At 42.1% G+C, this 27,158-nt stretch overlaps 2 protein-coding genes across 2 annotated transcripts in view; both read left to right on the forward strand.

Moving 5' to 3' along the window:
• RHBDL3 (rhomboid like 3) overlaps positions 1-27,158 on the forward strand; it is a 187,530-nt gene that overhangs the window by 86,705 nt on the left and 73,667 nt on the right. The window contains exon 4 of the mRNA XM_056849074.1: positions 11,485-11,643. Coding sequence (XP_056705052.1) covers positions 11,485-11,643 — 159 coding nt within the window. The remainder of the gene's footprint in view (positions 1-11,484; positions 11,644-27,158) is intronic.
• Positions 1-27,158, forward strand: part of CD63 (CD63 molecule) — a 207,942-nt gene that overhangs the window by 16,809 nt on the left and 163,975 nt on the right. The gene's annotated exons all lie outside the window — the stretch shown is intronic.

Consider the following 27,158-nt stretch of genomic DNA (forward strand, 5'->3'; position numbering starts at 1 on the left):
ACGGCTAAAGAATACACCTTTTATTCAGCGAGACATGATTCACACTCCAGAATTGATATGATATGGGCCAGTAAATCAATCTTCACTCAGCTACGCAAAATCCATATCTTACCTAGAACTTTTTCTGATCACAATCCTGTTACTTTTGATTGGAACAATAAACAAGCATTTAGATGGCGAATGAATGATAAACTTCTAAAAGACAATAAGATACAAAAGGAATTACTTGCTTTAATGAAAGACTTCTTTGAAATTAATCTTAATGGGGAAACTTCTCTGAATACAGTTTGGGATGCATTTAAAGCTGTTTTGAGAGGTTTTATGATACAGAAACATTCGGCTTGGAAGAAGACTCAATTACAATTTACAAACAATATACTTTGGAATTTACAAAATTTGGAGCAGAAATTGGTAATGGTAACACAGGAAGAGGAGAAAAGAGAAATTCAAATAAAGATTTCTGCATCTAAACACCAATTAAATTTGGTAATAATGGAGGAAATGAATAAAAATTTGAAACTTGCTAAACAAAAATATTTTGAATATGCAAATAAACCAGGAAAATTTTTAGCAACACAGTTGAAGGATTCATTTCAAAAGAAGATTATAACAAAAATCCAAACTGTTAAAGGACCAGTCTATTCAACTTCAGAAATTCAAAAAGAATTTGTTTCATTTTATTCCAAGTTATATCAGAAAGAAAATACTCCAAAGCAGAAAATAGATAAATTCTTAAATTCAATACAGATGAAAGCTTTATCAACGACCCAGAGAGAATGTATTGAAGCTCCAGTTACAAGAGAAGAAATACAAGAAGCAATACTGAGACAAAAAACGGATAAAACACCTGGACCAGATGGAATTACTGCACTATTTTATAGAATGTTCAGTGACAATCTAGTTGGTTTTTTTGGTTTACTCTATAATGCAATTTTGGACGAGGGAATATCCCCGGAGACTTGGTCACATGCATTTATATCATTGATACCTAAAGAAGGAAGGGATCCAGAAAAAACATTTAATTATAGACCTATATCGCTGTTAAATGTGGATTACAAAATTTTTGCTTCGGTTTTGGCATGTAGGATAAAACAATTTATTAAGGATCTTATACACGAAGACCAAGCAGGCTTTATACCAGGTAGGCAAATAAAAGACAATGTAAGAATTTTACTAGACTCATTGGAATATTATGATCAGAACATCCAACAAACTGCGGCCTTTGTATTTTTAGATGCAGAAAAAGCCTTTGATATGGTCTCTTGGAATTTTTTAAAACAGATTTTGGATAAATTGAATTTTGGAGATCGTTTTCAGAAAGGTATATCGGCTATCTATACCTCCCAACAGGCGAAAATTTTGGTTAATGAATCAATGTCAGATAATTGCCAAATCACGAAAGGAACTAGACAGGGATGTCCCCTGTCTCCACTTTTATTTTTGTTGGTGTTGGAACCGCTATGTGTGAAACTAAGAAGTATGGAGGACACCCGCGGATTAAGAATTAAAAAACATGAATTCAAGTTGAGAGCATTCGCGGATGACCTGTTAATTTTGGAGAATCCAACACAGTCAATGAACATACTTCGGGAGACTTTGGACGATTTTGGGAAAATATCAGGCTTTAAAGTGAATCAAGAAAAAACAAAGATAATATTTAAAAATTTACCGGAAATACAGCAACAGGAATTTATATCATATACTGGTTGGGAGAAAGCCAACAAAGTTAAATACCTGGGAATCTGGATTACTGCAAAGAATAAAGATCTGATAATTAACAATTACCTCAAGTTATGGGGTAAGATTAAAACTGATATGATTATATGGTCAAATAAAAAATTGTCATTAATGGGACGTATTTCAACGATTCAAATGAATGTTCTACCAAGGATGCTCTTTTTATTCCAAAATTTGCCAATAATATCACATACTAAATACTTTGATACCTGGAGGAAAGACATTTCAAATTTCATCTGGCAAGGGAAAAAACCAAGGACTGCTTATAAATATTTAGTGGATCTAAAAACTAGAGGAGGTTTAGCACTACCTAACCTTCAACTTTACGCTGAAGCGGTAGCTTTAGTATGGATAAAAGACTGGATGGACTTGTCAAATACACGTTTGCTAGACTTGGAAGGTTATAATAACTTAAGCGGATGGCATGGCTACTTGTGGTATGATAAAATTAAATTACAAGCAACATTCCGTAATCATATAATCAGGTCCTCTTTATTCCGTATTTGGATGAGACATAAACATATTTTGGAACCAGAAACACCAATGTGGATATCGCCTCAAGAAATGTTAACATTGCGCCCACTTAGACCAGACAAATTTATCACCTATCAAGATTTAATTAAATGGGATGGAAAGAAATGCTCACTAAAAGACTTTCAATTTCTTAAGGACGATTTACAATGGCTCCAATACTATCAAATTAAATCAGTTTTTGTACAAGATGTCAAAAAAGGATTTTCTAAAGAAAAATCTTCTTTTCAAAGGATTCTATTAGATAATAATACAAAACTGATTTCTAAAATGTATAATCTCCTTTTAACATTATATTGTGAGCAGGACACGATCAAACCAACTATGATCGATTGGGCTCAAAATGTGGGACATGATATTGCCTTAAATAAATGGGAACGATTATGGTCTAAAGACCTAAAAGGAATAAAAGCACAGTCAGTGCGAGAAAACATTTATAAAATGATGTATAGATGGTATTTAACACCTAAGAAGATTGCAAAGATTTACAAAACAATGTCCCCTATCTGTTGGAAATGTAACAAAGAAATCGGTTCCTTTTATCATATGTGGTGGACCTGTGATAAAGCTAAAGACTTTTGGGACATGATCTACAATGAATTGAGACTAATATTACAAAAAAATATACCCAAAACACCAGAAATGATGTTATTGAGTATGATTCCAGACGACTTATTAACACAAAGAACCTTTTTGATTTATGCCACAACAGCTGCGAGACTGCTTTATGCAGCGAAATGGAAAGGGATCGAAACTCCCGAGAAAAAAGACTGGATTGTTAAAATGTTTGAAGTGGCAGAAATGGCAAAACTCACAGCTATTTTAAATGAAGAAAGTGAGGCTCAGTTTTTGGGGGAATGGGAGGCGTGGATGCATTATTGTGAATATGAGTTAAAATTGGGAAAAATGGAAGAATATTTTCTAATCTGATCCAGAGGATTTCTGTCTTTTTTATAATGAATAAGTATAATTATATTTACTAACAGATTATGGTTTTCTTTTTGTTAAATGATATTGATAGAGCATCAAGATTAGATTAACTACGATGGGATGAACTTTTTATTAAGAGGCAGATGGAGGTGAGGGGGAAGTCACAGATTTTCCATTTTCTTTTTTATTACTATATGTTATGGAATTATAACAACTTCAAGTTAGAATTGAAATTTTATATTGTTATAGATGTTGTTTATTGCAATGGAAAATTTATAGTATAAAACCTAATAAAATTTATACAAAAAAAAAAAAAAAGATCCATGGAGAATTCCAATGCAGTGGGGAGCTCTACGCCAGGGACCTTTAATCCATCCAGACCCCCACTGGTTCTGTTTGACCGTCTGGCACTTGAAAGGATGAACCTTCTCAATCTGGGTTACTCTACAGAGGTCGTGAACACCATACTTGAAGCACGTAGACCTGCGACCCGGCGCATATATTCCGCATCATGGAAGGCGTTTGTCAGATGGGCACGTAGAAGAAAATTCGACCCTCTTCAACCAGGAATTAACAGCATCTTGGGGTTCTTACAGGAGGGAGTGAGATTAAACCTGGCAGTGTCTACTCTACGCAGACAGGTGGCAGCCATAGCTACAGTTATACCCATGGTGGATGGAGTTTCGTTATCCAAACATCGGCATATTGTCTCTTTTCTAAAGGGAGTATCCCAGACTCGACCTCCTACGATTCACCGGTTCCCTACCTGGAACCTTAACATCGTTCTCAAGGCTTTAACGAAGGAACCCTTCGAACCTCTTCGGGCAGTACCTCTAAGGTTCCTGAGGATGAAAGTTCTATTCCTTGTGGCCATCACGTCGGCTCGAAGAGTGTCGGAACTACGAGCCCTATCCATTCGTCAGGGGCTATGCATTTTTCATAGGGATAAGGTGGTATTGAGACCAGACCCTACCTTCATCCCTAAGGTTAACTCTCCCTTTCATCGCGGTCAGGACATTTCTTTACCATCGTTCTGTCCAAAACCATCTTGTCCAAAGGAACGATCTTGGCATTCTCTCGACCTGCGTAGAGCCTTGCGCATCTTCATTGACAGAACAGCAGAACTGAGAAAGACGGACTACTTGTTTATTAACATCTCCAATCCTAACAGGGGTCTCAGAATGTCCGCGGCATCCATTAGTTATGCCTTAAAGTCCACTATAGCGGAGGCATATAAAGCTGCGGGTGCTCCTCTTCCACAGGGAATTACGGCTCATTCGCTTCGCAGCGCCTCTACAATGGCGGCGTTTGACAGACAGTCTCCGGTTGACGAAATTTGCCGTGCAGCTACGTGGTCAAACGTGTCTACGTTTGTCAAGCATTACAAGATCAACACATGGTCATCTGCACAAGCGGCCTTTGGCCGCAGGGTTTTACAGCATGTCGTGGAGGAGTATGCGTGACCCACCCTGATGGGAGCTCTTATAGATCCCACAGCTACAAGATGCCCGAGCCTCAGAGGAGAACGGAGCCTTGACTACTTACCGTGAGGGCTCCTTCTCTTCTGAGGCGGAGGGCATCTTGCCCACCCGGGCGATAAGTCAAGACGACGTGCTTTCAACCATGCCTTCAGAAGACAGTCAGTTCAGACCTCTCCGGTCACAAGCCCTGTCTATTTTTCATGTTATAGAAATGTTCCTTCCTGTTTTTCTGGTTAAGGTTACGTTTTTGTTCTGTTATACCTTGTTTGTTCCTGTCTAGAGCTAGGCAAGCCTGTGACTGAGGAACAGAGGGTTAGTGTCCCGGTAGGGGGCAGCAGGAAATCATTTTAGTCCTGCCTCTCCAGATGGGGCGTGGACAATAACCCACAGCTACAAGATGCCCTCCGCCTCAGAAGAGAAGGAGCCCTCACGGTAAGTAGTCAAGGCTCCGTTTTGGAGGACATTGATTCATAGGGTTGCCATGAGTTGGAAACGACTTGATGGCCTTAACACACGCGCGCACACACACACACACACACACACAGACTAACACTGCTGCCCACGTGGTACATGCCAAACCACTTCTCTAAGGTGTCACTGCATTTTCTGTCCGTTCAGGTTCAAATATTTTAAAGTCATGCTTCTGGTTAGGCTGGTCAGACCTTACTTGGAATACTGTGTTCAGTTTTGGGCTCCACAATTTAAGAAGGATGTTGACAAATTGGAGCATGTCCAGAGGAGGGCGACCAGAAAGGTCAGGAATCCATGCCCTATGAGAAGAGATTTAGGGAGTTGGGTTTGTTTAGTCTGGAGAAGAGAAGGTTGAGGGGAGACATGATAGCCATGTTTAAATATTTGAAGGGATGTCATGTTGATGAGGGAACTAGCTTGTTCTCTGTTGCTCCAGGGACTAGGACACGGAGTAATGGATTTAAACTAACAGAAAAGCGATTCCACCTAAACATTAGGAAGAACTTTCTGACGGTGAGGGCTGTTCGATGGTGGAATGCACTGCCTCAGAGGGTGGTGGAGTCCCCGTCTTTGGAGGTCTTTAAGCAGAGGCTAGATGGCCATCTGTCGGGAGTGCTTTGATTGTGGGATCCTGCATGGCAGGGGGAGTGTTGGGGTCACTGGGGATGGGGGGAGGTAGTTGTTAATGTTCTGCATTGTGCAAGGGGTTGGACTAGATGATCCTGTTGGTCCCTTCCAACTCTGTGATTCTATGATTCTAGGCTAAGTCTGCTTCCCTACAATGACTGGGCTCTCATTGCTGCTGTGAACGCAAAGTGGCACCTGAGCATCCATCTGACGTTTTTTTCCATACTTTGCACGCCCCAGTTACTAATTAAAGGAGGGGGGGACTGAAAAAGGTCTCCAGTGGTATAGGGCTAATCAGGGCCGCAGGGGACTGGAGCAGAGAAAATGGAATCGATGTGGGCAGGACTTGGACAAATCTGCACTTTACCATCCAGGAAAGTAGGCTTAGGAAAGATTGCAATAAAAAAAAATTACCAATACTTACAGTAAGTCAACAAAATACCAGTATAAGGCTCAGAATAATGTGTAAATAACAATTCATACACTGAAAGTGAAAATATTACAAAGCTAATTTACTAATAAACAACAACTGACAAACACAATTTTGATATAGTGCAGACCACAATAAACAAACAGCATACAATTAACACAACAATTATGTTGTATGTTTCACATCATTGTTTTGTTAATTGTATATTGTTTGTTTATTGTGGTCTACACTATATCAAAATTGTGTTTGCCAGTTGTGGTTTATTAGTAAATTAGCTTTGTAATATTTTCACTTTCAGTGTATGAATTGTTATTTACACATTATTCTGAGCCTTATACTGGCATTTAGGAAAGATTGCAGCAAAATGACACAAAAGCGAGAAGGTGCGTGAATGTACCGCAGTGCTGTATGGAAACTCTCATCTGCTCTTTGTTGGTTGTGTCTAGAGCTCTGGGTCTTTGGACAACATATATTTGTTTTGCTGCTGCAGTGCTGCCTTGGCCTGCCTGTAGTCCTGGGCACATTGTTAGTCGAAAGGCCTATGGTAGTGCTGCTTTGTGTCCCCATGGGCAGTATTTCCACAACAAATGTAGCCAGACATGAACCAGTTGGTGGGTGAATAAAACAATGAAGTGCAGCAGGGTCAGATCTTTGCTAAAAGTTTTTTTTTTGCATATTATGTATTTTTTTAGCTATGAAAGAGCTTTGGATTTAAGTTACAACCGACACCCAACATCATTTCAACCTGTTTGCATTTCTCCCTCCCCCCCACCTCTACAGCTTCCACATCTGGGTTGTGGTGTTTCCCCAGCTGTTATAATACTGTACGTTGCAGTTAAGAAAAGCCCTTGGTGGCCTCCTCTCATGCTGCTGTTGGGTGCCCTAGGGGAGGTAGGCAAAGAATGAGGAAGCCCCTGATTTCTTTTTCACCTTCACTGCCTGAACTCTAGGTAGGAAGCGGAGGAACTGAATAATTTGTTATGACTTGTTGGCTACAGCAAGTGTTTTTAAGGTTGCTGAATTATTGTGGAGGCTTGTATTGCATTGAGTCAGGTGTTTGTAAGCTGAATTGAAGACCATTTGATCAAAAAGTGGACTGTCAATTTTGAAAATAGATAATGCTGCCATATTTACAGTGCTTGTGTGGATTGTTAAGATAATGGATGTGGAAAGCTTTGAGCGTTCAGATGGTACAAATGCCAGGTATTATTTTGACAAAGCCCTGCTGGATCTGCTCAAGGTTCCATCTAGTCCAGCCATTCTGTTTCTAGTTGTTGGTTTGGCACATGCTTCTGGAAAGCATACTTGCAAGACAGAAGACAGTAGTTCTCTCCCTTTGCTTGTCTCCAGTATTTGGTATTAAGAAAGCCAGTGTGATGTAATGGTTAAGAGCAGTGGACCCTAAACTGAAGAACCAGGTTCGATTCCTCACTCCTCCACATGAAACCTGCTGGGTGTTCTCTCAGAACTTGCTGGGTATTCTCTCAGAACTTTTTCAGCCCCACTTGCTTCACAAGGTGCTTGTTGTGGAGACAGGAAGGAATTGTGATTGTAAGCTTCTTTGAGAGTCCTTAAGGTAGAGAAAAGCAGGGTATAAAAACCAGTTCTTCTTCGCCTCTGAAGCACTTTAGAGCAGTGATCTTCAACCCATGGATCAGGACCCACCTGCTGGGTTATAAGTCTGTAGAGATGACATTTACTTTGGTGCCTTTTGGAAGACCTTGGTGCTAGTGCATGGAGGACGAGAGCATCATGCCTTTTGTCTCTCAGTGAATGTTAAAAGAAGCAGCAGGAGAGGCCAGTCAGTGACGGAGAAGATTCCTTCATTGCCCTGACCTTTGGGTTTTTCCTTACTGTGGTACACATCTGGGTGCTCAGCTTGTGTTCTCTGGCTCTCTTGGTCATGGTCCTATCCTTGAGACTGATGAGGTCATAACTTTGCCTCCTCTTCCTGTCGCATGACTTCCTATCTTCTGCTTGTGGCTCAGAGTATTTAAAACACAAAAAGGAGGGGAGCGGCTGAGAGTAGCTTGTCTAAAACTGGCCTAATGAGTTCATGGTCAAGGCAAAAATTGAATTATGGGCTTCCCGAGTTAAAGTTCTTAACTGCGACACTTCACCAACTTTAGGATAATAATCTTTGTTTTTGTTATTGGCTGAAACCATAAAAATTATCTGGGATCTCAGTTTTTATCATGCTGTGGCTTTAAGTCAGGAGAGAAGCAGGTGGGACACAGCTTCACATACATTTCAAAGAGCCCCCAACTTGCTTTTCAAAACGGTATATTACAGCTTGTAAATTCCTAGTGGTCTGCCCCTCTGAAAAACAGCAATCATTCGCTTGATAAATGCCAGTAGAAAGAATATGTAGATATATTCAGTACTTCAAAAATCTGCAGACTGTTGCAGGATGAGATTAAGAGAATTGGTAATAACTGAAGAAGAAAATAATCTCTCATTATTATGCAGTAGCCCTTTGTTGAGCCAGTGTAAACCTGTTCTGTATAACATGCTTTAGATATACATAAAAGATCTTGCAGTGATCCTTTTTTTTTTAGAGCCAGACATCTGTCTCTAAACCCGTTGGTGCCTGGAAAAGCTATTGCAGAATGGCAGCCCTCAAGTGACATTAAACAATACAATGAATTTTGAAGTTTGACGGAGATCAAATACAGTCTGCAGATATTCTGATGGAGTCAGCAGGATGGGATGTGTTGCAGACACAATGTCTTTCTCTTCTGCTGGGAAACAAAACTATTCCAGCAATAACTAATATTGTGCGGTGTGATACTTCATATTTTCTACCTACTGTTGTGCAATCAAAATGACACCAGGCCATCTTGTTATTTTCTGACTAATACGTTGTTTGTGTTCCTGAACCACTTAAATCAGTCTCTTCAGTGTGGGGTGGGGGTGGGGGGAAATGTGTGTGATATGGGAAAATTGTGTTTTTTTAAGTAAACCGTAACCAATAGATTGGTCAACCAAAACCGTAGGGGATTAATCTGTATGGGCTGTTTTTAACTGGGGAGGGCAGAGAATTAAAGGCACATTTTCGACATCCAGTCCAAAAAAGGGGTTTAATTGGTAACAATAGTATTGTTTGATGTTGGCGTCAAGGCTGTGGAACTCCCTGCCGAGGTAGGTCTGCTGTGTTGACCTTTCTGTGTAGAGCGAGGGCTGAGCTCTCTCCGGTTGTCTCTGGAAGGTTGAAGAACTGCTGATGTTTGCTAAATGCACTCTGTTGGGAGTGTGCTTCTTTTTATCTGCTGGCTGTGTTTTGTACTTTTGTTTGGCTATTCATCATTTTATTACACGATGATTTAAATATTTGTGGCGAGCTGCCCTGTGGATCCATTGTGGGTGGAAGGGTGTGATACAAGTGTAAATAAATAATAATGTTTTTAAAGCCACTTTATTTTGTAAGACTGTTTAATGTATGTAAACTTCTCTGTTTTTCTAAAAAAAATGCTCTCTAAATTTGAAACCAGTAAGCAACAGCGAATGGAGATACCTAATCTTACTTGAGATTGGGAAAAGATGGAGTTGGAGTTGTTAGTAAGATGGAACAGTGCAGGCAAGCTAGCCAAAGTTGAAAGAAATTATCAGGAGTGCCGGAAAATCATGAAGTCAGTTGCTCAGATTTTCGCTGTCTGTGAGTTTTCCCAAACCTAGATTCCAATTTTAGCATCTTCTTGTGACTTAAATAGGTGTGGCTTTCCTCATCATTTCAACAGGAGAATTTGTATTCACTGTGAGGCAGCTGTCAAAGATACGGCCTCTCTCTCCCCTCATAGTGTTGCCAAGGCTTTGCCTGGAACCCTCTGGAGCTTTGCAGAGCAGGGCATGTGGAAGGGGGAGCATTGTGCATCATGGAATAACATCCCCCATACTGCCCCAACTTCTATATGGAGCACCAGTTTGGGGTCTTGGAAATCTCCAATCTTTAGAAACTTCTCAAAACAAATTTGCCCACTGGTTGTTAGTGGTCCCAACATCAACACCTTCAGCTATGGCTAGAGTAGAATTAACTCTACCCTCAATAACCACCCTAGTTAATAAAACAAACATTAATTACTGGCTGAAGATCATCTTCTGTACATCCCCAGCCCTTTTGACCTTGGCGTATGAAGAGATGAAGAATAACTCATGGTGCAGTTCTGTGTTGAGATTGGTGGCTTGTCTTGGCTTCTCAGTTGGAAGTCCAGAAGAAAGTGCACAAAAACTCAGATGAGAGACACCACAGACACCAGTCCCTTGCCAATTTCAATAATGTCTGTCCTGTGCTAGGCATTTAGAGTTAAAACTATGGACACATTCATATTGGTTTGGTTCTTTGATCAACAAGTTCTCACATCAGGAAAAAAACGGGGGGGGGGATTGTGGATGTGGTGCATCACTCTTGATCACCACATCTACAATGGTCTAGGAATTTCTCCAATCCCTTTACCATAGAGATTTGGGGAATTACTAGAGTGTTGTGGTAACAGCACTTCTGGGTGTTCACCTGGAAGTGATATCACTGTGTCTTAAGACATTTCCCCTCCCCATGCCCTGTCCCCAAATTATGTGCCTGGCAACCTTAGTCTGACTGTATAGATTGATGGTCACTGCATCCATGAAATAGTACCTCAAAAATGGTTTTAAAGAATTTGACAGGCCAGATAAAACTTAATATCATCATTGGTTGAAATATAACAAAAGATGTCCTTGGAATCTTTCACCGTTAAGAATTGTAAGTTCAGTTTTGCATAGTATCCTTAACAGTTGGTTGTCTTTGAAGTGATATGAGGTGATATAGAAGTTGTGTCCGCGGTATTTGATTTGAAGTATTATTTGCAAATCGGGTTTCGGTCATCAAATGATGAACATGTATGTGTGAACCACCTCTGAGATTTCACAGGGGCATGAATAATGCTACTACGCATAATGTCTGTCCCTTAGTCTTTTTGTCTCATGTTCACACCCACATTATTGTTAAAGAAGAGCAGTACTGCCCTGTTCCCATGGTTTCATGAATTGACATTGCTTGGACCACAGTGCAGAATTCTTTCCAGCCCTTGAAGCTGATTGGCTGCACAAGAATTCCTGATGGTTTCAGTAACGTCAGCCTACTGCTAGCTAATTTAATGGTTATACCTTTTGCTTGGACAGGTAATGCAGTTGTACTTCCATGGGCGGGAAATCATGGTGGGTCAGTAAGCATTAGAGTTTAAAGCAAGTGCTGTGTTGATATACTGAAAATCATTCTTCTTTTTTTCTTGCTTCACCTTTCAGTTTGACCCTGAGAACACTGGCTACATCAGCACAGAGAAATTCCGAAGCCTCCTCCAAAGCTATGGCTCTGAGTTGGATCCACACAAGCTAGAAGTGCTCTTGGCCTTGGCAGACAACAATTCTGATGGGAAGATCTGTTACCAAGACTTTGTCAATTTGGTAAGTGATTCGGATTAGATAGTCATCTTTCAGTTTCTGTGGGTTCCCAGCCGAAACACTACCACAAGAGGCCCGCTTCTGCCATTCTTGTTTTCTTCTCCTTCCTCAACTTGTACTCGATACCTCTTAACAGAAAGGTATGTACTTAGGGATAAATGTTTAGCTTGCAAAGCCTTTTGTCTCCAGAGTTAAACTCATTCTCTCCTCTCAGTTCAAATAGGCTATTTTTGCTTCTGTGGGACCAGGGACTAGACCTTTCATGCCAGCCATGTTGGTTGGAGGAGATGGTGATCCTTCTGGATAATCCCTTCAACTGAATTTACATGGTTTAAAATGTTCTGCCAAAAAGGTTATGGTTTCAGAGGAAATGCATTTCTTTGTCTCATTCTCACCAATTCCCATATTTCAAAAATGTCCTCTGCCTTTTCATTACATTCTTTGTGCAGAAGGTGGTAGCTGAAGACTTTCTTCGAACTTCAAGGGAGACTCATTCGTAAAAATCAGTCTTGAGAGAATCTTAACCGTCAGGGTTGTTCCTCACATTACCTCTTTTGTATACTGAGGCACAATTGAGTATCTGAGTTTCTAGCGTGTACACTTTCATGACCATTCTGATGTTATTTTATGTACCTTTAATAAGTGCATTAATAATGCTTTATCCTGCTCTTCTTTTAGAAAACTCTAAAAGAGCACCTTACCTCAAGCTTCCAGCTTTTCTACAAGTGGTTAATTTTAAAGACATGTGTTAGGTTTTGGCATTCATGGCTCACAACTGAATGTTTCCTTAACCTACTGTTTCTGTTCATATTTTTGTGAATGAAAACGAGGGGAATGAAGAAGAGGGTCTGGGTGGGGGAGATAACCAGATGGGAACAGAAAATATGATGTGAGTAAAAAAGTTGAAGATTATTCTTTCAAGGCAACTTAATTTCTTAGTCTGCTTTGACCATTCATGGATCTCCAAGGTCTTAGAAGGGCTGAGAGACACCTGGTTGAGATTCTTTTAATTGGAGATGCATGGGATCGAACCCAGGACTTTCCTTATGCTACACATGTGCTCTAGGACTGAACTAAGACCCCTCCTTGTAGTGGAAGACGTGGACAATACAATATACAAAAATGTTGTAAATGTTGTCATGCAGGCCAAAAAGACGAAAATTAACCTATAGCTACGTCAGCTGCAAAATGGGACTTTGAGTTTGTCTTGGGAATTGACTGAACTTCCAGATTAGACCTTTTGGCAGCAGTGTATGGGGCTGAAATAAAAATTTGTTGCTTTAAGTCTCTTATGACGTTATTTTTCTAAAGTTGATGTGGAAGTGATACTTCAGCATCTCTAAAATTGGCTGAATTCCTATTGCAAAAGCGAGTGGTGTTTCATTTATAGTTCTGCCTCATTTACTGGATTTTGGTTACCTCATTTGCTTGCAAACAGGATCACACTTGGTAAGCTATAAATAGTTTTATTCTCTGCTGCTGTTGCAGCACAGTGAAGAACTGCTGTTCTGACAATCTGGTTCTCAACACTTCCAGGCTCTGGTAGCACACAGAGTCCTAAGAACCAGTAGCAGTAAGCAAGTCACACTTTCCCAAGAAGCATCTGCCCCCCTTTTATCATTGTGTCCTTTCATATTCTGTCTTTCACCGTGGTGTAGTGGAGAGCCAGCGAGGTATAGTGGCTAAGAGCAGGGGTTTGGAGCGCTGGACTCTGATCTGGAGAACCGGGTTTGATTCCCCACTCCTCCACATGAGCGGCGGAGGCTAATCTGGTGAACTGGATTTGTTTCCCCACTCCTACACACGAAGCCAGCTGGGTGACCTTGGGCTAGTCACAGTTCTATTAAGAGCTCTCAGCCCCACCTACCTCACAGGGTGTCCGTTGTGGGGAGGGGAAGGGAAGGTGATTGTAAGCCGGTTTTGTCTCCCTTAAGTGGTGGAGAAAGTTGGCATATAAAAACCAACTCTTCTTCTTTCAGTACCAGGTATATTAATGACCTGATCTCAATATCAAAAATGTTAATAGTTTTGAACGACACTTAACAGTTACCTAGGGCCAAAATACACAAGACTTTTAAAACAAGTCAGGTCCTGATTCCCCAGACCTGACTTACTTTTGAATGTCATTTTAAAAGTCTGCAGCGGCCTGATTTGGCTCAGGACTTGGGAAGGGGGGCATCCCCCACACCATTTTCCTGAGCCAAAATAGCTCTGATAAGCAGTTCTTTCCATAACTTCGGAGCTGCAGGCATTAAAAATGATGTTCCCAAGGGCTGCTTGTGGCTGCAGGGAAAGCAAGTTAAGTCTGGGGAACCTGGACCTGACTCATTTCAAAATGCCTCATGCAGTTTAGCCCTTCATAGCTTGACTAAAGGCTTTGAATTTAGAGCACTTGATTTTAAATCCTTTGTATCATTCCCCTGTGGCTATATAGGTTTGATTCAGATAACCAACCAACCATATTCATGCAGCAATAATATAATCCCTGCTGTTCTTGAAAACCTTGCCTTAGGAGAGCGCCTTCAGAAGATGCAGAATCTTATGAACTTACCATCTTGTGGTAGTTCCTGTTACCAAAGAGAGAAACATAGGATGCAACCATGTGTGTTTAAAGTGCCGTCAAGTCGCAGCTGACGTATGGCAACCCAGTAGGGTTTTCAAGGCAAGATACTAACAGAGGTGGTTTGCCATTGCCTTCCTCTGCACAATGACCCTGGAATTCCTTGGAGGTCTCCCATCCAACTACTAACCAGGACTGACCCTGCTTAGCTCCTGAGATCTGATGAGATCAGGCTAGCCTGGGCCACCCAGGTCCGGGCTGTGATCACATAGGGGTATGAAAATGTTTCCTTGCCATGCCAGCAGCAGTAAGAAGTGTGGGAACAGGTGGGAAACTGCATCCACACATGTCTCTTCCAAAGCCACTGACTTTGGCTACCAGCCCTCATCACTTGCTGCTCATTTTTTTCCCTATTGAGGCTGCACAGGACCACCGATTTTGGCCATGGCCTGCCCCTCTCCTATTTTCCCTTTCCCTGCCGAATCATCCAGTAATGCTGCATGGTGGCCATGGGAAAGCAGGCTGATGGATGTTCCACCCACAATCAGCCTGCAGTTTCCCCTGTACTTCAGAGAAAACGAGGTTTATATTTTCTCCAGAGTAAATGGAGGGAAGGGAGTCAGATGAGGCATGCACAGATTGGGCACGACATCTCCTGGATGTTTCCCTTCATTGAACAGGCTTGCTGCTGTCCATGCAGAGAAGAATCCCCATGGGGAAGCAGCCGCAATTGTGTGGGATCTGCCTTGTGTGGGATCAGTAATACAGGAAAAATGATCGGTTGGCTATATTTTTACCCTGAATTTCCTCCAAGGAGCTAAGAACATGTCTGTGTCCTTTTCTGCTTTATTCTCTCAATACCCGTGCGAAGTAGTTTAGGCTGAGACACTGTCTGCTCGACATCACCTAGTGAGATTTATATCTGAGTATGGAGATGGTACATAGATCTGAGACTAGCATTCTATCTCCTACATCACATTAGCTTGAAATAAAATGAATAGGACAAGAGGGATGCATTTAAAGTTGTGATTTGTCACACTGTTAAGGCTAGAGACCATCAGATATAATGAAGATTGCCAAGATGCGTGATGGAATTGGTCAGTAGCTGTTACAACCTGGCATCCTGTAAGAGATGGAGCTATTTTGGAATACTGGTATTGTCTTGCACTTCATTGGTAGAGAGAGAGTAACTTCATTCAGGATGTTCCACAAGAGATGAGGGCACTCTGCCTAGCTTGAAGTTCCATCCTGAAAGAGGCTGCTTAAACCTCATTGGCTTCAGCAGTACTTAAGTTGCCCAAGTTTGCAGTCCTCTGTGTTCTGACATGACAGTAATCTCCTTTAAACTAATCAGGAGTTACATCCAAGTATGTATGCACAAGATAAGGGGTTACAGGGTAGTCTTTACAAAGGGAAGGATAAGTCTGGTCTTGCCTGCCCTGCCAAAGTCTTGTCTCTCTTGGGTCCAGTTCTTTATAGACTCAGCCTGCTTTGGCTAAGTTAATATCAAATCCCACAGTTTGTAGTTTATAAACGTGATGTTGTATTTTCCCATCCGCACCATAGGCATGTGCCACTACACAGTCAAAGCATTGTTAATGCCAGTGAAAAGATCCCAAAGATATTCTGTTGAAAAAAAGCCCTATTGTAGCAGCATCTTTAAAAAATCTTTTGCAGTGGCAAACCACTCCCCCCATTTTATACATCTGTTTTCTACATTTGGACTATGTGTTCTTGAAAGGCTATACGCCAGGGTCGTGAAAAGAAAAGAAAAGGTAAATTTCAGTAAATGTTGAGTTTGGGTTTATTGGGCCCGATTTTTTCTGTAAAGACGGAACGAGCCGAATACCCGGGTATTTTGGCTATACTTCCGGGTTTACCGAAAAAAATTCAGGTCCATTATAGTCTTTGGGGATTTTTTTTAAGCTCCTCTGGGGGCATTTTTGGAGGTAGAGTCACCAAATTTGCAGCGTAGCTGTCCTTAGACAGACACTGTCCTTAGACAGACACAGAAGTTTGGTGAACATTGGGTCCAATTTTATAGGCCCGCAAAGGGGTCACCCCTATCCTCCAGACATTTGCTAGCCGAGCTGTCTATCATTTTTCACGTTCAGAAGTTCAGCGTTGCCGAGGTCTGGCAGAAAGAGCCAGTTGGCAGGCCGGTGCCTCAAAGTCTGGGGCTCCTTTTGTATCTGAGGCACATAGCATGATGTCCATGCAAATTATCTTCCAAACTGAGGAAAATGGCTTAAATGCAAGAAAAATAAGGCATGGAAAACCTTTTGGTGGCAAATGACATACGGTGAACAGTCCTTTATTATAAAAATCTGATTTCAAGAGATGGTCACGGTGCGGGGAAACAAAACCTCTATTCAGGGCGACCTTCCGTTTCAGAGCAGGTTTTCGGGGGGGGGGTGATTTTGGAGCCAGCCGAAGTCATGACCAAGGCAGCTCTTGTGAAGAAGATTGCTCATCTGTATGGGTGAGCTGTCTTCTTCAGCTGTTAAAGCAGGTGCTTTTTACTTGGAGGATATATCCCTCCGGTCGGGACTGGGTGAGCCCTGTCTTTTAAGTGACCCTTCTGCCTCCAGTTTATCCTGATCCAGATCAACCCACTGAATGATGGATATTTTGGTCAGACCAAGTTGGTTCCAATTATACGACCCCTACCTCAAAAGGGCCCCAACTATGGGGGCCTAACAAAACCAGTCAAAGATAGAAAATGGGAGAAAGCACAGAGCTGTGCATCTGAGCAAAGGCGGATAGCCAAAACTCGGAAAAACCGAATATCTATTTGGCTTTTTCGGGAACCACCTATTCGTCTTCAGGCAGATTCCCAGGTTTTGTTATTCGGTCAACCTGAAACCCGAATATTGCAGAAACTGCTAATTTCAGGTTTGTTTTCGGTTCAGGTATATCGATATGAACAACCCTACTATACACCGAAACAACCTCTGTAAATATAGTGTGGAGGGGTGTGTGTGTGTGTGTGTAAGCCAGTGTGGTGTAGTGGTTAGGAGTGGTGGACTCTAATCTGGAGAATTGGGTTTAATTCCCCACTCCTCCACATGAGCGGCGGACTCTAATCTGGTGAACCGGGTTGGTTTCCCTACTCCTCCACATGAAGTCTGCTGTGTGACCTTGGCTAGCCACAGTTCTCTCAGAACTCTCTCAGCCCCACCTACCTCGCAGGTTGTCTGTTGTGGGGAGAGGAAGGGAAGGTGATCGTAAACCAGTTTGAGACTCCTTAAAGGTAGAGAAAATCAGCATATAGAAACCAATTCTTCTTCTTGGTTGTCTATAGCTTCAGTCAAGCAAGATGTTTGGCACAGATGGACCATTAACCTTGATTAGATTGCAAAATAGATCAAACTAGCATTATCATATACTCTTGCATGTTTTGCGAATGGTTTCTGTGCACATATTGAAAAGCAGCAACAGTAGACATTGCTGCTTTAGCATTTGGTGAGGTAAATGATCAGCCGCTAAAACTTCATAGATTGATTTGTCAATAACATCTCGGTAATAATGAGGGTTGAATGGCAGCCTTCCAAACACTGCTGCTGAGCAACTTTCCTTATTTCTCCTAACCCCTTTTCTTGCACTACACCCCTTCCCTGGCAGCAAGTGACTGTTCACAGGCCAATGTTGATTCCCATCTTGGCAATCCTAAAGGGATTCAAGGTTGTCTCCTTAGGTACTAAACCAGTAAGCTGCATGTTCTCCAAACTGGCCTTCAGTTTCTAGTAATATTCCTAAACATTTCTCTATGTATTCAAGGCAAGCCCAAGTTCAGCACCACATGCACACCCAAAAAGGGCTGTGGCCAGTTGCAACTCCTGAGTGTGCATGTGTGTTTTGCATCTGTTTGCAAACATGTTTGCTCCATTTGTATGTCGTGTTTTCTGGGGAACATGCAAAACATTGCATACCCCTGAAAAATTGTCACTTGTAAAATGCTTTATAGCCAGCGGGTAAAATGTCCTAGCACAAGTCTCAGGCCTTCCCCTTTTTCCGAGGGTGACCAGCTTGCAATACAGATGCCACAAATGGAACAACCAATATGAATTTGTGGCACTTGTAGACAGAAGGAGAAAGTCTTCATGTGACAGAGTCAGGCCTGCCATTCTGCTTGTCTCTTATGTGCCACACCAAAATAAGGGGGCTGCTGGTGCGTTGGGATGCACACTGCAGTGACACTAATCCCATTCTGTGTAATCCTCTTGAGTCTCAGTCTCAGACTGTAAAGAACATAAATAAAATAAATAAATGTATGTTGGACAGGACACTTGCTGGAAGGGTGGGCCATAACTGAAACAAGTCATTTCATCTGCCTCCCCAGGATTATTGTGTGTATGTGAAAAGGTATAACAAGAAGATTGGAAAACTGCAGACGGGCACTGTCTCCCCTCTAATTCTGGCATGTGATTTCCACTTGCAGTTTAAGACTTGCCTCCAAATTTTTAAGGGAAAACACTCATTGATCCCTATTGAGAATGAGAAAATTTCATTACGTGTTTATTGAACAAATGCAGCAAGAACCTGTCAATTTCCTATCACACGGGTCCCCCCTCATTTACATTTTTTCTCATCTAATCAGTCAGCACACAGATGCTTAAGCTTTACGTTACATAGAAAATGATGCCTCAGATTTATTTGAAAGCTCTGTATGGGAATTCACAATCTTCCACAAATATTTGTGGGTACATTTGAAACCTATAATCTTCTCCCAGTATGTCAAAATGTTCTGTGTGGACGAACTGTGCAGGCACCCAACCAAATAACAGCTTGCCTGAAGTGGATTTTCTCGTACATGAGTTCCACAGAACCTTGTTCATGCGCTCGTCTGTGAGTCATCCAGTAATGAGGCATCAACTACTGCACATATGTGTGTGAACGGGACATTAAAAAAAAAGTGTTCCATCAGGCATGCTGTCATTGCCTATGAAATATAGTGCACAGTCCCCTAGAGAAACAGACTGACCCCTGAAAAACCAAGTACTGTAGTCTTTAAATATGTCAACCCAAAACTGACACTTACTTAACCCCTGACCTTTAACACATGACTCACTTATAATTTTGTTATATATGCCTACATTTCTCCTTGTTTTCAAGAGTTAAAGTGAAAAGATAATTCTGCAGAGAGGGGAATTTGTTTGTTACCAACTTGTCGGGCTATCATATTATCTCCCTTTCTTCACAACCCTGAAAAGAAAAGGTTCGAGCACACATGCTTTTCTCATTTCTGTTGCAAAATTGTCTTTAAAATGGTGGTGTTTCTATTGGTGTGACTGGCCTAATCCAGGATTCCCTAATTTAGCACCCATGGGCCCCATGGTGCCTGCCAGGACTTCTTCAGGTGCCCTCTGAGCTTTTGAGAAAGTGAGTGGCACCATTGTAAGGCAGGGCAAGCCTGCCCTCATTCAGATGGAATGGTTTTTCACAGCTGCACTCGCAGCCACTGGAGGATCAGGAGGACTGGTAATCCCCCCTGACTTTCCTTAGTCATTTTGGGTTTCTGTTCTTCCTTCAGGGTTTCCTCCTTCTTATTCCCTGTTCTCTTTCTCCCTTCCTCCCCTTCATTTCTTCCTCCCCCCCTTCATTTCTTTTCATTCCCCTTCTGTGGTTCAATTGCAAAGTGAAGAGAGAGATATTGTATTCAGTTCTACTTCATGAGGCAGCCATTTTGGGTTTGACCCTGGGTGCTATGGAAACCATTTGGGGTCAGTTCTCCTCACCCCTTCTCACAATTCCAAAGGTGTCCACAAGCTCAGAAAGGTCACTGATCCCTGTCCTAATCACTTCCAAAAACATTCCCCTGTGCCACCGTTCTCAAAACTTGAGGGGCCCTCTGAAACAATGTGTGATACAGTTATTGAAGAAAAACAAGCGAAACCATCATATTACACATATTAAAACATTTGAACGTCATTGTGGACTCTCAGGACTTGCTCATGCTAGACACAGTAGCCCGCAGATCACAACCGGTAGTCACAATCCAGAGTCTAACAGTAATTAATTGTTTAATCATGCTCTCCGAACTCAGACAGGCATTGTGTTTGAGACTCAGGAAGGTTTTCCGTTTTCTTGCCCTGGGGTCTGGGCTCTTTAAGCATGCCTTCTGCTGCCATTGTATGGCTTTTCCTGTCACAGTCCCAGTGTATATCCACATGGTGCCCTTATTCAGCCTGCATATCCTGCATGTCCACATGGCAGTGCATTCCATATGGAAGAGGAAGAGCACCGTTAGTAAACAAAACCTCTGTGCAGCGTTATGTTTGTTCTTGTGCACTTCCCATTTTGCACTGAAATGAACACATGAAGCTGCTTTTTACTGAGTCAGACCATTGGTCTGTCATGTTCAGTATAGTCTGCTCTGACTGACAGCAGCTCTTTATGTTCTTGGGTCTTTCACATTACTTGCTACCTAATACTTTTAATTGGAGATGTTGGGGATCGAACCCTAGGACATTCTGCATGCCAGGCAGGTGTTCTATCACTGAGCCATGACCCTTCCTCAAGTGCTGAACACAGAGCACGTGTAGACTTGCTTCCAGAACAAGCAAAGTCTTATGTTCTTTTATAATACATTTGCAATGCAATTCTAAGCAGTATTACATCCTTATAAATCAATTAAAATCAGTGGGTTTTGCACTATTGGTTACCAGTGAGTACCCAGACGTATCATAAAGACATGGATACAAATTCAAATTCCTCTTGTTATGACGATTGCTTCCCCACACCCTCACATTGACATAATTCTTCTTTGACTTAATTAGTATGACGAATTGATTTTTATTTCGAAGATTATGGTGATGAATCTGGAGGGTGAGACAAAATATGTCATTCATAGCATCTGTCTTGTGTGGGTGCTTACAAGTGTGATTCTGTATGATCTTATCAATATTCATGAGAGAATAGCAAGAACCAGCTGTGGACTGTTAAAACACTATTGATCAGTGTTGTTCGTTGCATCTTAGAATGAGTGTACGTTATTGTGACCACCCCAGGGTTTATTGCACAGCTAAGAGGTACTTTTTAAAGAAATCTGATTGATGTCCTTAAACTAGTGACTGAGGAAATGCTATGCCTTTCTAAGTTGGGCATTGCCTAGCTCAGTGCAAATGGAAGTCTGGCGGCTAACTGAAGACTTAAAAGCCCCTCCGTGTTTTACATAGCTTCATCAGGGGATCTCTAAATGTGTTTATCTACAGCTCGTTTTCCAGCTGCTGAACTCACAGAAGAAAAGGGTCTTGTGGTCATGGCTTCAAAACTATCTCCCCAGGGAGATTTGTCTCTGTCATTGTCTTCCACCAACGGGTTGAGCCTTTTTTGTTTAATCTAGTGTTCCCTCACTAACTCTTATTAGCCCTCCTCCCTGTTTGTGAGTTTTTATGTGTTTATATTATGTTTTATTTGTTTTAAAGTTTTTACATATATTTGTATTTTACATGCTTTTTAATGTCTCAATGTTTTACTATTTTGTTTTAATGTTTTAATATTCCCTTGGGGACCCTGAACTGGGTGGAAAGGCGGCATAGAAATGTTTTAAATAACCAGTAAAGGGTGTGGCGGCGGCAGTACCCAATGGGCACCCCAGCACTCTGAAGAGGGTTTGGTGAAGTGGCAAAGGAATCACACAGGGTAGGTTTGTTTCCTTTGCAAACCCCGCCCTGCCTCAGTGCAAACTCTGCCCTCTTGGTTGCTTGCTGGGTGTTGCAGGAGCAGGGAAGGGGTGAACTCTGAGGGGCTGTGTGGGATTTATTATGTGCAATACACTGGCTGCATCAGAGCCCTAAGGCATTTGTCTGCACTTCTTGTCTGCAAGCCCTGCATTTAAGTGAAAAAAGTTCTGCATATGAATAGCTGTGGCTCGGTGGAAGAGCATCTGTTTGGCTTGCAGAAGGTCCCAGGTTCAATCCCCGGCATCTCCAGTTAAGGGGGGGACTAGGCAAGTAGGTGATGGGAAGGACCTCTGCCTGAGACCCTGGAGGGCCGCTGCCGGTCTGAGTAGACAAGACTGACTTTGATGGACCAAGGGTCCATCAGTGTAAGGCAGCTTCATGTATTCATGTGCTCATAGCTCCTGGTGGGAGGGGGTGGAATACACCCATATTTCTTCTGTATAGTTTTGATTGTGGTTGGAGGTGCTTTCAGTTTTCTGGGCTGTTGCATCTTGTCATGGTGAAACTGGCCCGGCAAGCTTCCTCTATCAGCTTCCCTGCTTCTGAATTGTTGGAATAAGCAGGCAAATCTTTTTTTCAATAAGAACTTCTGAATGTGCTTTGCTTCCTTTTGATCCGACAAAAAGAATGTGCCAGCTTAAGAATGACTGTCTGCTTTGGAGCTCTTGTGGGTTTTAATTTAATTTAATCAGACTTATGTTGAGTGTGGCAGCTGTGTACTATGGTGACTGCCTAAGGGAGACATCATTGCTACTGAGCGTACTATCGTTAGGTGCGTGTCACGTAGCGCTAGTCAAATATATCTGGTATGGACGTCTTAAGAGGACATCTGGCTAAACACCTTTGAGCATGAGTTAAAGGCTTGTGACTTTAAACTTAATGTCTTGGACTTGATCCCCGCCTTTCGTACAACTCATACTAATTCTACTACCCAGCATCTTTCTACCACTTTAGAGTGTTCAGATCACTTCACTTGTATGTTCTCAGTAGACCTTACAACACTTCTCTAATGTAGAAAAGTGTTGTTGTTCTTTAAAAAAAAGACTGAGGCTGAGAAGTAAAAGTTTTGCATAAGGCAATTTAGTGAGTTTATAGGTCTGGCAAGATTTGAACTGGCTTAGAGTTTGTAGTCCTTGAAAGTGATCTGGCCCCCAGCTTTGACTTGTTGAGTGAGATAGGATCACTCCTCAATGCTACTGTATTGTAGCAGCACAAAAATACATAGAAGGGGAAACATTATACCATTATATCACTACCCTTGTGCTTACAGGAAACCATCACCTGCCTAACCTTTAAGCCAGTCGGACTCTGCCAATGGATAGGGGAAAACCAGGAGGACTCAAGGGAGGAGTGGGTCTTGGTTGGAATCCTCTGTTGTCTTGAATTAGTCATGCCCCAACAAGAACATAACATACATTTTAAAAAAATCAAATATCCTATCAGAGTCAATAAAGAGTCACAGATAACTGCCTTCTTGATACCCACAATGACAATGGAGGATACAATTAGGACTAACTGCAGCCAGTACCACCACTCCACCACCAGAAGTGCATAAGATCCAACCAAGGACTGTCTCCCCTATAAACATCTGCCATAGGACCACATCACTGTGCCCCCATGTCTAGAAAAGCAGGGGCACAGAAGTGTGTGTTTGATGATGGAGCTTTGGTGATGGGGCAGAATGTACAAAATGCACACTTTGCGGGGGGGACAAACACCAAAAATCCAGCAGCCAAGAAGCACTTTAAAAGAAGAAGAAGAATCTTTTCAGAACTTGTACAGGTACCTTACCTTAAGATGTCAGGCATGCACCACCCACCTGGAACCTCAGTTCCACTCCTACAACTAGGGCTCTAAGGACAATGCCAATTCAGATTCATCACAGGTTGATGTACACACAACCGGAAGCATTGTTTAATTAGCATCAAATTGTGTGAGCAACTGTCCATGTGGCAAGACCCACAATTTGGGTTAAGAATTCACATCAAGCCACACAAAATATTAGATAAGAATATTTCATAGGACTATTTCCAGATGTGTTTTTATAATTTTATGTTTTTATGACCACTGAGGAAGGCATATTCAGGCCAAAACACATCCGGTTAAACATTGGTAATCTCCCACAGGTAATCAAGGGTGGGTGAATCCATCGAGGAAGGATGTGTGCTTCAAACCATGCCCCCTCTGTCTTCCCTGTATATCTTCCCTTACTGAACAGATTGTAGCACAGATGTTCCCCCCACCCAGACAGGAGTAGGTAGAGTGGAACAGAGTGGAACTCCCTATGCAGACAGAGGGGCTTTATGGACCACAGTCCTCCAACTTCGATAAGCTCCACCATGCACTGGTGTGAAGGCTATGGAGAGCACAGCCATCAGTGTAGACTCTTAGGACTCCGCTCCATTTAACCCAGTCTTTCTTTCACAATCGGAGTCAGAGCAGAAGAAACAATAAGTGGAGATAGTGACAAGTTATTGTCACTGGTGGGAGACTCTGGGTCCTGTTTGTATGTCTCCTACCACGGGGTCATGAACACATGAAGCTTCCTTATATTGAAAAAGATCTTTGGTCTATCAAAGTCAATATTGTCTACTCAGACTGACAGTGGCTCCCCAGGTCTCAGGAGAGGTCTTTCACATCACCTACCACCTGATCCTTTTAGCTGGAGTTGCTGGGGATTGAACCTGGGACCTTCTGCATGCTAAGCAGATGCTCTACCGCTGAGTCACAGCCCCTCCTAGAAAGGCCTCTGATGCCACAGAAGTAACATGACCATTTCCTAGGAATCAGATTGGCAATGTTTGGTTCACTCTTTCACTTCCTCGAGCCCAAATTGCTCTTTTTAAAAACACACTAATGCTCCTTGGAATGTGGAATGTGTCTTAAGTCTGCCTGTACAAGGGAGCTCTAACCTCAATTGGGGACCTCCTGGCAACAGTCATTGATGATGAATGCGAATAAGAAAGAAATTCTATTTAGCAACTTAGAAAGTTACGTATCTAATAACTTACTTTTAAATAAAATGGTCTGTGATTTGGTGGAATGTGGTGTTTTCCATTAATCACAATTAGAGATGATCAGCTGGTTTTTACTTTGATGAAAATTAGCATCACTCTTGATGTTATAACTTATTCCCTATGCAAGGTTTAATTTATTTTAAAGTTGCATTGATACGTTTACTGCCACCTATGTATGGAAACCAAAATCTTTAGTAAACTGATACTGAAAGATATTAGGAGAAAGCAAAATTCTGACATGGTGATCACACTAGAAAAGTGTTAAGGGTTGGGGGCTGATACTTTGCTGTGACCCCCACTTGCTACACAATGTCTGTATTGAGACTTCCACATGTCTGTGGTAGGTACAATTTTATTTCTTAGCATGACTGTGCACATCCAAATATTCAGCAATCCCCACTAGAATATGTCCTTTTCTTTCTTAATTTGTGATGTGTGTGTTTCTGACATTGAACAACCCTCCCACTTGCTTTACCATCCACCCAAGATACCTCAACTTTATTAAAAGTTTTTATAGACATCCACAGTAAAATAAGATGTGCACTGTCTGTGCACGTAGTTTGCGTCTGTGCACATACTGAGCATTTTAAAAAATTGATCAGGCAGGCACAAGTGCTTGCGATTTCAAAACAAGGTGCATAATACAGAGACATCAGGAGACAACAAGGGACAACCCAAACCAAATGTTAAGGGCACCAATGAAAGCAAGAGAATTGGTCCCCTCACAAAAAACCAGGCCAGGAATACAGAAAACTACTAAATTCCTCTTGAATTTCCTCAGCTGGTCGCACACTTGCAACAAGTGGATGCTGTGGGCAACAGATAATTCATAGAAAACTATTCCAGAAGCATCACTGTGAACCCAATTTTCAAGAAGAACTGAGGCCCGCTTTCACTGTTTGCCAGAAGAAAGGAATGAGAGTCAGATAAACTACGCCTTTTGAATTATTTCTCATATATATGCATGAGAATTGTACTCTGTGTATCAAGGACGCTGCTGCACCATATGGAATTTTGTTTGTGGAAGAGGGTGCCAACAGGACACCATGGTTCCCTTGAAGAACACTAAAAAGCAAATGCAAGTGTGTTTAAAAAAGGGGGGGAGAGAAACACTTTGAGACACCACAGAAGTTGAAAGAAGCCCTTACTGGAAAAATAGCAAATATGTATTCACTTCTGTTGTCCGACATGGTTTTTTCCCCCATTACTCTATCATAAAGGAGACTAAACATGACTGAGCTAACAGTCACAGCAAGCAAACAACAGCTGCAGGCACTGATAAAGCACGAACTGATTTAACTAAACTTTTGCTACCTTTGGTGACAAGATGAGCTGAAGACTAATTACAGCGGAGGCATTATTTACCGGGCTCCGTGATAGAGGCACAACTTGCCTTTGGCGGCCGTGGCTCTCTCGGGTCACCTTTTTCACACAGTGCCTTGCGAATGCAACAAAGCGGAGCAGCGGGACTGTGGGGTCCCCCATAGAGATGGAGTCTCCGCTTCCAGGTCAAGCCGTCTTTCTTTTCTCTCCCGTTTGTGACAAAGGACAGGCTTGTTACATTGGACGGCATCTTGGGGGCTGCAGCCAGGAGGACAGGCTCAGCTCCTCTTCAGACTTGTTAACGGGGAAGAAAAGGACGAGGCAGCTGCTGCCCTAAGAGCCACCTGCTTGCCTGTCTCCTGGTACCACTTAGGTAAAAAGGAGGTGCAGAATAACGGGAGAACACAATGCCGTTGTTATTAGGAGTGTGTTCTTGGGTTACCGTAATCCTTCAGTATGCCTGTTGGCACTCGAGAGTTGTAACACGAGAATACTCTCGTTTCGGGTTATTTTTCTTCCTCGCAATATAGGAGCTTAGTAGACTACACTTTAATTGGATTGCAAGCGAGGGGGCTCCATGCACCCTTGAGAGTTTTCCACAGAGTCTCTTACCTGGCACAAAATCTGATGCTTGAAGTGAATCCTTAATAAATATAGCATTATGAGGACAGCCAGTGTGGTTTAGTGGTTAGGTTAGGTAGCCCAGGTTCAAACTGTTGCTCAGTCATGCAGTTTAATGGGCCTTCTCTGGCCAATCAAACACTCCTAACCTATTGGTTCTTGTAGGTTATCCGGGTTGTGTAACCGTGGTCTTGGTATTTTCTTTCCTGACGTTTCGCCAGCAGCTGTGGCAGGCATCTTCAGAGGAGTAACACTGAAGGACAGTGTCTCTCAGTGTCAAGTGTGTAGGAAGAGTAATATATAGTCAGAAAG

This window comes from Euleptes europaea, chromosome 1 (genome assembly GCF_029931775.1).
Source record: "Euleptes europaea isolate rEulEur1 chromosome 1, rEulEur1.hap1, whole genome shotgun sequence".
Classification (NCBI taxonomy): domain Eukaryota; kingdom Metazoa; phylum Chordata; class Lepidosauria; order Squamata; family Sphaerodactylidae; genus Euleptes; species Euleptes europaea.